Consider the following 12,828-nt stretch of genomic DNA (forward strand, 5'->3'; position numbering starts at 1 on the left):
TTTGGCGGAAAGAAAATTTTGCCAATTTTTTGCAGTTGTTAGATTCCACCAAATTTAATTTTTCCCACCAACTGCCAAATTAGATTCCGGCTAAATTCAAATTATTGTATTCATTCCTCCAAAAGAAATCTTATTCAATAGCCTTTTTTTGCTTAACCCTTTAAGTGTCAATGTTGTATATATCAGACATGGGCTATGTAGGAGGGTGAAGCTCTCCTGTAATTAGAAATCGTCATTTTTGGTCTAACTCGTAGCAATTGGATTGGGCTTCATGGACAAGCAAAAAAAAGATTCTGTGCTCCAGCGAATTAATTATAACTTTTACCACTGGGCACATTTCTATCATTAAGACAGGTCTGCGCCAAAGGCGCTTAAAAGAAAGAGGAGACTCTAAACGGGTCTAAACTCTATCCAACGGGCTATAAACGAGCTTCTAACTCCTTCTAGATCCGGAGATATAAGCCTTTAAAGTTTGAACTAGCAATTTTCTTTAAAAAAACTTAGAAAAAAATAACAGTGGCACTTAAAGGGTTAAGTCTTCAACTGCCAAATTCAATTCCCTCTTAAAAAACTTTTTCGACTAATCCACCAATAAATCAAATTCACTTTTTAAAGGAAACTTACATGAGGAATAATATCAAAGCGATTTGATCCATCATCCAAGGTTCCCCTAATAATGCAAAAACAAGCATATTCATTACTACCAATCAGCAGTAATTTCATCGAGATTAATAAACCTTATTGAAGTTTTTGATTTTTCTAAAAAAGCGATGCAATGTGGCATTGTTTCAAGTGTATGTATTACAATAGAAATCTCTTAGGAATTCCTCGAGGGGATTCTATTGTAATACACTTGAAACAATCCTACAATGCATCGCTTTTTTAGAAAAATCAAAAACTCCGATAAGGTCTATTATTGGTGAGAAAACTTTGTAACTAGTTACATTTGTTTATTTTTGTTTTTTTTTTAAATAAAAAGCTTACGTCACACCATGGCAAGTACTGATGTATGCGTGTGAATCTTCAATGCCTCTGATGGTCCCCACATAATGACAATCCTCTGGTACATGCTATACACAATGTAAAAGAAAAACGAAGAAGCCCTTGTATGTAATAGTTATTGGACAGTTGCGAGTACAATATGAGAAATATTTTACGAGTTCCGAGATTTTTTCGTACAATATTTTCCGAGCTTTTGGGCGAGGAATATATACAAAAAATCCGGAACGAGTGAAATATTTCCATATTGTACGCGAGCAAATGTCTGATAACTGGTTTATCGGTGACAGAAAATATGCACTTTTTGTGTCGGAAAAAAGCTCAGGGCACTTTTATTTGTAGCAAAGTGACGTTAAATTGCTGCTACTGCTACAATGCAACAACATCTTTTCGTCAATTTATATCATATATCATATCACTAGCCATAATTTTCATTAAAGTGCCACCGCAGAAGAACGATCAAATAAATTGTTGAATTTGGAAAGAAATGTTACTTATAGCCGTTACTTCTGTTAGAATGGCATCTCATCTGAAGCAAAATTTAGTCTACAAATATTAGCAATTTGTGTCCATCTCAGAGATATCTTCTTATAGAGATAAGGTAAAGTTATTTATCTGTTTATTTTTATCATCTCTTTTATTACCAAAATAATGGTATATTATGGTTTGTTCATAGCATACTAAACGCTACTGTACTAAACTGCCATTTTACTGTAATAGTCAAACGACATGTTTATGAAAGGATAAAAATTTCTAATTTGACCTGGTCAGAGGCGGTTAATAACTACTTGTGGTTTAAATAGGGAATTTCCCAACAAAAAAAGGAATTTCCCTTAATTTGACTCCCTGAGGTAATAAAAAAAGACATATAGAGCTTTGAAAATGGGTAATCAGATCAAAAAAAATCCGGAAAAGTGTTTTTAATGATGATAAAACAATAGAAATACAGTCAAGCTAAGAATGTTACGGTACACCATTTAACCGGAACTAAAATACTGAAAAACGCGCGCAAAATTATGAGATGTTTGCCCAACTTCCTTATGCGTGAAGCTATGAATGCCATCCTCGGAAGCTTTAGGCTTCCTGCGGTGGCAATAACATGTAAAATACAATATATATTGTACTCCTTTTAACCAATCAGATTGCAGATATTTTTTGAATCGCGATAATTGAATATTTTTCAAATTATTTTCATTTAGTTGATGATTGTCGTCCATACGGGCAGCATGAAACTTAAAGTTCTGAAACAATAAATCAAAGTCTCTTTCTTTTAATTAGATGAAAATCTATAATCAATAGCTAATCAATATATAAAAAATTGTGAATATTGATTAACGTGCGATTAGCCAAGGATTATTTTCCATGAGATATTGATTAATATCAATTACCTTGTGGTATCGACTATTTTCAATTAGGATTTGATTATTTATGAAATTTTCCTCCTGGGGAAGAGTTATTTACAGTTTTTTTTGTTGTATTTGATTTTTTAAGAGTCAAATATTTCCTTTGCCTTAGCTCTTATAATACATGCCTTGCCTTCCAAGATCGGCCTCCTTGTGGCGCAAACTCCAAGTATCAGTTACCCAAAGATTTTGCCAAACCATTTAACACGTTGTGATAACTCTAACACCCCAACTAGTAGTTTTTATAATTAGAGAGAAACTAAACGCTCGATCTGAAAATTAAAATCAACAGTCTGTTTACATTGAGGTAATTTTAACTGGAAAGAGCACTAGCAATGTGACCGCCATACCGCCAACAACACTCTGCCCGGCCGTCTTGTTGTCGGGCATGGTATGTGTGCCTACAGCGTGTCCTAACGATAAGTAATAAGGACGGGGAAATCAGGTCCTAAGTGTGCAAATTATCCTGAAGCTTAATAAAGTTGTAAAATTTTAATGGTAGACACGAGAAATTTTGCGTGCGTTTCATGTGCTGTGTAAAATTACTTCTCATTGGCTGTTTTTTTTATTGAAAGATTTTTGCAATGTTTACTACTGTAGATTCGTCTAACCTCGACATGCGTCTTCTTATCTTGACATAGCTGTACGCTGGTCTTCAAAACAAAAAATCAAACATTAACAAATACATTACCAAAGTTGCCAAATCAATAACTAAATAGTACTCTCTCTATCACATCATAGATTGTTGATATATATACAAGAAATATAATAAGTGTCATTTTCTTGAAAGAAAAAATTAGCGATTACTATATATATACTGTAGTAAAAACTGATTAGCATACTTTCCACCAAAATATCAAAATCAAAACAACTATTAGCATGTGACAAATCTTTTAGTATACCTGAGCAGTTATGTTTTGTGTAAAATTGCTTCTACTGCTTTTTAATTGAAAGAAGTGCAATGTTAACTGGAACTTCTTGTTTGATAGGTGAACTTGTTCGATGAGTATAATATCAAGAATTTCATTAAAAGTTTGTTCAACTATTTTGCAGACCCGGTGATGAAAAAATATAAGAAGACCCATTTTGAGGTTAGATGAATCTACAGTATGAGGCTAAAGAAGCCCCTATTTATAGTCTTTTCTAGACAAAAGTAGCACCAATTCCCAAAGAAAAATATGTTTTGGCGAACGCGACAGTCTTTGAATAACTAATTGCTCCACATACATTACTTTCCCTCAGCCAATAAAAACATGATAAATTATCTTGTCTCTAGGTATAACTGATGTGGAGTAATTAGTTATTCAGTTATTCAAAAGATAAGACAATCGGGTTCGCCAAAACAACTATTTGCAGGTTATGGTACACAGGAAGCATTTTTACCTGGCTTTTTAGGAAAAATTAAGTCTCCATGGCTAAAAACTTTTTTTGAATCTTCATAGGTTTAAAAGTTAGAGCTTATATGATCCCCAGCGAGCCCAAAATTCAGATATTCGCTCAATTTGTTTGTTGTCTTTCTATTTAAAAAAATTTAAAGCTCATGCTGGATTTAAAAAAATCCTATCCAGATGACTTATGTTGCCTTTAATAAAAGCTTGCTTTCCTGGTTTTACTAACTGAAAATATTTACCTTCCTCAATTAAGCCTGAAAAACCTTTATATAATATAGATTTTGAAGAAACCCAAGCAACGCCACACTTGAAGAAATTTTCGTACAACACGCGGCTACCATTTTTAGAAAAGATTATTGCTCCACAAATTAGTCCAATAAAATATCTCTCTAAACAACCTCGTCCCCCGTGTATCCCAGGCTTTATTTATGTCACTGATTGACGACTGATTGACGCCAAAAAGAATATCTAAATAGTGCGCGCTATCAGTAGGAATAAAAAAGCTGATAATACGCAAGAAACGAGATTGTCTCTAGATACCTCGTTCCCTGCATATTATCAGCTTTTTTATGCTTACTGATAGCGCTAGATAACATTCTCTGGCGTCAATCAGTAACGAAAATAAAGCCTGGGATACATGGGGACGAGGTCTAGATACCATATTATTATTCTAAGTGTGTTAAGCACCCTAACCCCCTTCGAGAATCCTTGCTAGTTTCACAACGTGACAATACCATGCAGCTTATTCGAAAATACGCATTTTTAAGACCAATTTCATTGTGATAGATACACCTAAACTTTAGCTGCGTCCCAGATCTAGAAGCGAGCAAAGGAAAATATATCTACTTAATATTTAATTTTGGGACACGATATAAGAAGCACATCGCTCTTGCAGGTTGACATAGCAAAAGACTTACATCTTCGAATTCTTGAGCACCATCTCCATTGTGAGAAATGATTCTTATGGAATCAGCAAGGTGTTTCCTAAATAGAAAATATGGAGAAAATAAAGGGAAAAAAGATTTATCAGACAGATTCTTTCTTAAGTGAGTGCATTGTTTTCCAGGGGGTACTAGAGTTGCGAGCTGACGGGGGGTGCCGCCCGACTTTCGACCAACGGACCCTTACCGGGACTAAAAAGGAGAAAACAAAGAAAAATTGTGTGAATTTTACGACCCTTAGCGGGACAAATTTGACCAATTTTGATCAAATTTCGGTCTTTCCGGGGGTAAAAAGTTGAAATTTTTCTGATTTTTCCGACCCGTAGCGGAACTTTGAAAATCTAAGAAAGGTACCCTTAAGGGTGGCACATACCGTACCCTTTATTTGCCTAAGTACCCCCTCCCTCGGCATCATTTTGCTTCAACTTTCGTGGTCGTGGTGGTCATCGTGGTCGAGTAGCTCTATTCAGTTAGAATCCTGATTTGCCCGTCTTACACTAATACGACCTCATCCCCGTGTATTCCAGGTTTTATTTACATTACTAATTGACGCCCGAGAATATTACACGCTTTTTTTATAAGAATAGTGTACTTTGAATGAGGGTCAAGTATTCTTAAGAAAGTGCCAAAATTGAGGGTGAAATATTCTCAACGTATTCTTACTTTTTTAGACTTGGCTTTTTTACAAACATGAGAAATGATCAATTTGAGAGTTTGATGAACTTTTGGGTAAACGTTTGGTTAGAATTAGATTTCTTCCTCAAAGCTTCAATTCATCTCTAACAAAGGAAGCAGTTTTTCCTGTTAACCAAATGCAAAATGACTGTATTCTTATCAAATTCTGTGAAATCACCCTAGAGGGTATTCTTAGGGTATTCTTAAGATTTGGTCAATTTTCACCCTGGACATTCTTATAGAAGATATTCTCATAAAAAAACGTGTATCTAGCGCTATCAGTGAACAAAAAATATAATAAAGGGCAGAGAACGAGGTTGACACTAATGATAATCATGTGTCTTCATCATGCTTGAGTAATCAGTTTTCTCATTAACATTTAACAACATTAAAATTTAGATGATATCAAATTCAAAAGGAAAACCCAAACCTAAAACCTGTATCCTTTATCCACGTTACTGATGGCCACTAGGGTAATATCTGACGCTATCATCCAAATTGTGGTATAGTGGTTGTCATTGACCTTGGTGGACAGGCGACTGATGTTCGATTCCCACTCGCAGCGGTTCACTTGGCAAGTGAATGAACCTTCGCCTGGGTCAAACGCCCATGTCATTCCCCTAATTGGGTAGTCAGTTCAAGGTGCTGACGGGCGTGAAACTGACGTTGTGAAAATGGGCCTCTAAGCCTCCTGTGACTCAAACAAATAGAATAAGAAAAACACAGGAAAAGAGGTTGGAAGAAACGTAAAAGCACTTACCCTCTTTTCTTCAAATCCAAAACGATGTCTTGATTCGAGGTGGGAAGTCGATATGCTACATCACTATCGTGTACTCCCTGTATGTATAATATTGGATAGTTCATTATTCAGAGAAAGGCAGGCCGAATTGTATAACAAGGCCTCAGAAAGTAGTGTGGTGGGTTCGACTCAAGTGACGATGGGTATTTTCTCTCTTTTTTGCCAAAAACTGCTACTCCTTATAGTCTGAATCGCAAACCTCTACAAAACCCCAGGTAGTATAAGGAGCATTGATCCATCAGTGGATGCGAGTAGCCTAGCTACTCCTAAGTTGTGAAAAAAGCAAAGGATTACCGGATTACCGAAATTAGTAATCAGTGGCGACTTTTTCTGCCTTCTGTATTTAGGCGCCCCCATGATAATCAGCCACTGGGGGGAGTCTAATATGCTTGCTTTGTTTAAAGTTTGAGCATACCTGGGGCAAAAAATTGTGCCGTAGTGAGAATTTCATAGGTGTAGCGAGATACCCTGCAAAATTTATGGATGAGAGCGGTTTTTACGAAACTATAATTAATGTCTTTGTTTTATCAAAAGACAATGAATATGTCATAAACGTCTGCACTCCCTCGTAAATTTTGCAGGGTGTCTCGCTTTGCCTATGCGAATACCCCATAACCCTTTGCACAATTTTTTTTATTTTACTAATGGACGTGATATCACAATCAAAACAGGGTGTAACCAGAATAAAAAAACTAAAATAAAATATTTGGTTCGAAATTGCAAACACCAGTAAATTCAGTTATCTTACATTCGAATTTGTAGACAAGTCTCTTTTTGATCGATGCGTATGGATTCGCTCTGGGAAAATCAATTCGTATTCAAGCTTGTCCTTTGATCTTGACGCTGATGGTTTACCTACAAAAAGAATTAGGTGGTATCTACTGGTGGTTATCGGGGAAATTTATTTTTGTTCAAAGATTCTGTGACAGTCACATTGGGCAAGTTTTGTTCATAATCTATAAAATTTATTCCATTTGTTCTCAAAAATGGTGCAGAAGTGTAGTGGTTATCAGTCTGACTTCCGTCCAGGAGGTTGGGGTTCGATGGTGCTGAGATTTACTTGGCAATTGAATGTACCTTCACTCGGGTCTATCCAAACAATTGAAGCTCTTTTTAATTTTAGGCCGAAGTTGAAAATGAATGCCTCTAAAAAAGATAATTGTGAGCAATTATCATTCGTGTCCAAAATTATACAGTTATTCAATACTGCATTAATTCTTTGTGGTTGATCCCGTCGGAATTATCAAACAACTGAGTGATAGCAAAAAAGTTTATAACGTCATGGAATTTATCACAATGTTTTAAGTGTTGATGCATTGGTTGATCTGCCCTTCTCCCATGCTAAAGCATTCAGGTTCTAAAACATCTATCCGTTTTACCAACATATTTTTCTCCACAGTCTGGGCAATTGATCTCGTAAATTACATTTGCTTGATTTGCTTGCATCTTTCGAGACCTTATCCTTAGTCGGACAAAACATAGATAACTTCTTTGATTGAAAACGAACTATCAATTTTACATCCTTTTTGAGGTAACCTGATAACAACTGTTCGTAATTTTCTTACGCGCATGGTAAACATCTGAAGACGCTTCAAAATTATACATCTAAGGAAAATAGTCCTCCCGCGGAAAATTCTACAACAAGAATCTTGTTGTGCGCCGGAAAGTTAAAAACTAATACGGCGTCCTATTCATAAACATGATCACGCAACTTTGTTGTTGTTTCTAGTCCTTTTAGACGAACGCGGTCCTTACGATTTCGAGATTGCATATTCGTCAGATTTTTATGTTTTCACACATCCCTTTAGAGCTTTAGCGTGGTGTGCAGAAAACATTCACAATCTAATCTCAGGTTATTTTGAGGTTTCTTTTCAACTTGCGTATAAGAGTTTTAACCAGATTTTCACCGTCGTTTCCTAGGTAAGGAATTTTCAAAAAGATTTTGCAGGGTCGGATACAGGAGGTAGGCTATCTTATTCATGGAGAGTAATTAGTTTCCATATAAGGTAATACGATAATAAAGTGCACTCTCCTCCATTGGTTATAGCTTCCCTCTGTATCCGAGCCTGTTTTGGTTGGATCAGTTTCATCATTATCATTCTTCTCAAACGGTGGAAGATTCAATTTGTCAACTTGACATCAGATTTTGAGAACCCGATACCTTTTGGGAAAAGCGACAGTTTTTAGGAAGGCGACAATTTCTAAAAAAACGACACTTTTTGGGAACGTGGCACTTTGAAAGAAATCACGATAACTTGAAAGAAATCTCGACAGCTTTAAAGAAATCTCGACAGTATTCGGAAGAAGTCGCACGCTGACCCTTCTCGATCGTTTTCCATAATCAGGCGACTACTGACATGTGAAGGGTTTTTGAAAAGTTCTTGATTTGAACAAATTTTATGGGCTCGGACAATCAAAGACCTAACCCACGAAATTTTGAAATTCCAAGGTGTTCGACTGGGAAAATCACTGTACTGAACCGGTATGCGTTGGTTTGTAGAAAATATCAATTTCAGTGCCGTTAATTTTAATGTCGATTTCACATCGAGAATTTGATAAAAAAAACTTTTTATTAAAGTAGACTAAAAGCTGATCACTTTTTAGAGAAATTCAATGAAATTGAAATTGTGATATACAACTTTCTCTACCTGAAATCTGCCATCTACCTTCTACTCAAGAGAGCCGAACCATGATTTTTAAGATTACGAAGTCTGACCATTTTATAAAGTCTTCAGGTCTTCACTTCAGACTGCGAACGACACTGAGCGATATACATGCGAGACCGAACCTTATGATTGCCACGGCACTTCACATTGCCAGTGTCTGATCTACTCATACTCTTGTATCAAAGTAATAGTACCCAATTCCCTTCACATGGCATGAGTTGACCAGGGCGAAGACGTATTCACTTACCACCAAGTGATTCACAGGCGGGAGTCAAGTTATAACCACTATACCACTACCTCTAAATAGACAAATACGTGGTCATAAACTCGTACCTAGAGCCACTTGCACCGTGGCCGCCAGTTGCCGCGCGGGCATTTTTTTGTCCTTTTTATCCCACTAAAACCATCTCAATCCTTCTTTCGCACCTATAGACAATAGAAAAATGTGTCTAAAAAGGATTGGATCGAGTTTAGGGGGGATAATTAAATAATTAAGTGATACGTGCCTGCCCACGCAACTATACGGTCGAAAAGGTGTATTGACGTTAATACAACCTACTTGTTATCAGAATCATAGAAAAGCAATAGACGATATCGGCTTTCCGAATTCTCCCCGATTGATTACCCATGATGCATTGCGCAAAAAAATTCACGGACGATATTGACTTTCCGTGAATTTTTTGCCCAATGCATCATGGGTAATCATTCGGGGAGAATTTGGAAAGCCGATATTGTATATTCTCTGATTCTTGCTCAACTGAAGTTTAAAACTTAAAAGGGTCAAATTATTCAACTTACTATCGCACACTTGTATTGTATTCATTAGTATTGCAAAGAAATATAGCCAAGTCATCTTGCAGATTTTGTTCTGCTGGTCACACTCCCGTCATAAGCTTTCATCCAGCAAAACTCTAATGAAAGATTTTAGGATCTATGCTTTGCTTTTATTATGAGTGAGGTTTTTAATCAAAAAGTATTGATTTTAATCCGACAGCATTGATTTATTTGATATGAATAGAATTAGCAAACTCTGGTTATTGCCATTTTTGAATAGCGAACCATTATGTTAACATTTTTATCGTTGTCAGCCTTTCTTGATATATCTAAAATAAAATCTAAAAGAGTATAATCCTAGTAAGTGCGAGCGCAAACGCAAACCAAATCGGGAAATCAAATCGGAAAGATCGGGAAATAGAACCCGATTAATCGGATTTACGCATAATCACAAATGAAAAATACTGATGTTAAGAAACTCCTTAACGCTATTCATAATAGGCTTTTAGAGGCGGTTCAAGACTAGGGAGTGCTGTTCCTGCACTACCTCTTAACTTCTGATCTTGTGAGTCTTTTTGGATGAAATTTGGCACACAAGATCCTTGTGACGTAAGGTAACTTTTGACAAAAAAGTTTTTTGATGACGTCACTCCCTGAGTCTGAATTCCTTATTTTATCCTGAATATTCAATAAATTACGGTTTAAACGATATATTTGGACATGAAAAATAAACTTGTATTAGAAACATGTCAATTTTTGAGACACCTTACTGTCAGAAATGTCATCATGCTCAAGGTGTGAAAAATTTTTGGTATCAATTTTTTTTCTTTTGAAGCTAAATAAAGGTTAGGAACTTACAGAAAATTTCATGCAAAAAGCTCTATTATTTCAGGAGTTATTACCATTAATTTCACACCCGAACAGAAACAGCCCCCTCTCTAGTACGAATAGGATTAACCGGATAGTTTAAAAATGGCGTATTTTTTAAGTATATAGGTAATATATCCAGTTTCTTTATGATTTTCACATTTATAAGCATCAGTGTCGGATTAAACAAGACTCTTGAGAAAGTTAAAGTCAAACCATAGAATCAAACATGAATCCTTCATTCAAGGACGACAGATACAAGTCAATGTGCTTAATAGCTCTAATGATAATTGATGATATTATCAGTGGGTTGATTACAAAAAGACTTAGATTAAGATCAGTGTTTGAAAGACTCTCCCAGTGACTTTATGAATGCAACACAACGTTGTTTCAACATTCATCTATCGTTATATGGACGTTGAAACGACGTTGTGTGCCAGCTGGGAAGGTATTATATATTTGACAATCCAATTAACAAGTCGCTTAATGGAGTTATATTAAGATCAGTGTTTAAAAGACTCTCCCAGTGACTTTATGAATGCAAGGTATTATATATTTGACAATCCAATTAACAATTTGTCGCTTAATGAAAAGTCAGAGTGCAAAAACCATACTGTAATGGATAAAGAATTTTAGCTTCGAGATTAATATACCAGACATGAAAATGACCCTAACTGTTTAGCTCTAACGGTAAGAGGGTTAGATAAAGTTAACAAGAAGAACATGTATATAAGAATACTTTGTCGAGAACGGTTATGATCGTAACACTTTAACTCGTATCGCAAACGATTATGACAGAACCAGGAACCAGACAACCGACAATCGAAATGATCCAGAGCAACTACCAATCGTTAAATTACCTTGGATACCTGGTCTGAGCCCAAAACTGAGGAAATCCTTCCGAAATGCTGGGTACAGAACAGTGTTCAAGAGTGGTTCAAATCTAAAAACTTTGCTAACTTCTAAGAACAAAAGCCGACTACCACCTAACAGTCACCCTGGTGTGTATATGATAGAATGCGAATGTGGTAAAAGATGTGTTGGCGAGACCGGGTTAAAGATATCCACACGTGTCAGCCAACACAAAAAGAACGTTGAAGATGAAAAATGGGACATTTCGGGTATAACTAACCATGCTAAAGACTGTACCCAAGGACTTAATTGGAACGAAGCTAGGCTTTTAAAGACTGAAGAGAACAAATTTGATAGAAAAGTGCGAGAAGCATTGGAAATCCAATTCCGTCAGACGGCGCCACATAGTGACCATGGTCTTAATTTAGACGATGGTCAGTATGTGACATCTAGGTTTTGGAAGCCAATGCTATCGCACATTAGGGAGAAGACACTACATTGACTTTTTTGACGTCAAAAAAAAAAAAAAAAAAAAAAAGTCAAGGTAGCGCCTTCAACCGTTTGTATTGTTTAGACCTGACGAAGACCTGCACCAAGCAGGTCGAAATATTGTTTACACGAAAAATATATACAGAATGACCATTAAAATGTTATTTAAATTATAATCTACATTCGTATCAAAGTATGACACTAAAGGCAATGTATATAAGAATAGTATACCTTATTGGGGAAAAAAATGTCGGAGTTTTATTTAGTCGGGGTTTTTTTTCGTCGGGGAAAAATTTGGTCAGCTAGAGGCATTTTCGTCACTTTCCCCGACCAAAATTTCAAGTTCGTCACTTTTCGGGTAAAAATGTTGGTCAGGTGATAAAATATCGGGGGAAAAATTCGTCGGGGGAAAATTTCGTCACCCCCTCTAAATTTTCGTCACTTTCCCCCGACATTTTTCTCCCCGATAAGGTATAAAAGTATATAAGAATATCAGGTTTCGAAGCAAAAAAGAGCATTTTAAGGTTTGCATACATCTAAAATGTGTATGTAATTCCGGAGGTAGGAAAAACATTCTTATGCTATTTTGAGGATCATTTTTTTAAGAAAATTTTTAGGATTTTAGATAAATAAAGATAGATATGTCAGGGATACGTTAAAGAAAAGGAGCTTACCGGTACAATGCATTAAACTACATGTTTTTTATAAGTAAGTGTCTGCCATATAACCAAGCTCAATTTTTAACGCTTGAAACCAAACTGACAACTAAAATCGAAGAGGCAATGAATGCGAAACTTATAGATAACAAGACAAAAACACATGCGAAGAAAAGTTTTGTAGAGATCACGAAAACCAAATGACGAATTAAATATATCTAGTACCGTGAAAAGCACAGGTTGAAATCATATATCGACGCTGTGCCGACCAATCCAGATTCTATTCAGCGCGCAATCAACGGTAGAGAAAAGTAAC

General features: G+C 36.0%; 1 protein-coding gene across 1 annotated transcript; it reads right to left on the reverse strand.

Moving 5' to 3' along the window:
- Nucleotides 1-624: 624 nt before the first annotated feature.
- Nucleotides 625-9,875, reverse strand: LOC136811016 (disintegrin and metalloproteinase domain-containing protein 28-like; the record flags this gene model as incomplete). The annotated part of the gene is made up of 6 exons (XM_067067619.1): nucleotides 9,673-9,875; nucleotides 6,957-7,063; nucleotides 6,170-6,246; nucleotides 4,711-4,777; nucleotides 985-1,070; nucleotides 625-670 (listed from the first exon to the last, which is right to left on the reverse strand). Coding segments are annotated over exons 1-6 (438 nt in total), but the record flags the coding sequence as incomplete, so codon positions are not given.
- Nucleotides 9,876-12,828: the final 2,953 nt, after the last annotated feature.

The sequence above is a fragment of the Clytia hemisphaerica genome, unplaced genomic scaffold (assembly GCF_902728285.1).
Source record: "Clytia hemisphaerica strain Z4C2 unplaced genomic scaffold, Clytia hemisphaerica genome assembly, whole genome shotgun sequence".
NCBI classification, from domain to species: domain Eukaryota; kingdom Metazoa; phylum Cnidaria; class Hydrozoa; order Leptothecata; family Clytiidae; genus Clytia; species Clytia hemisphaerica.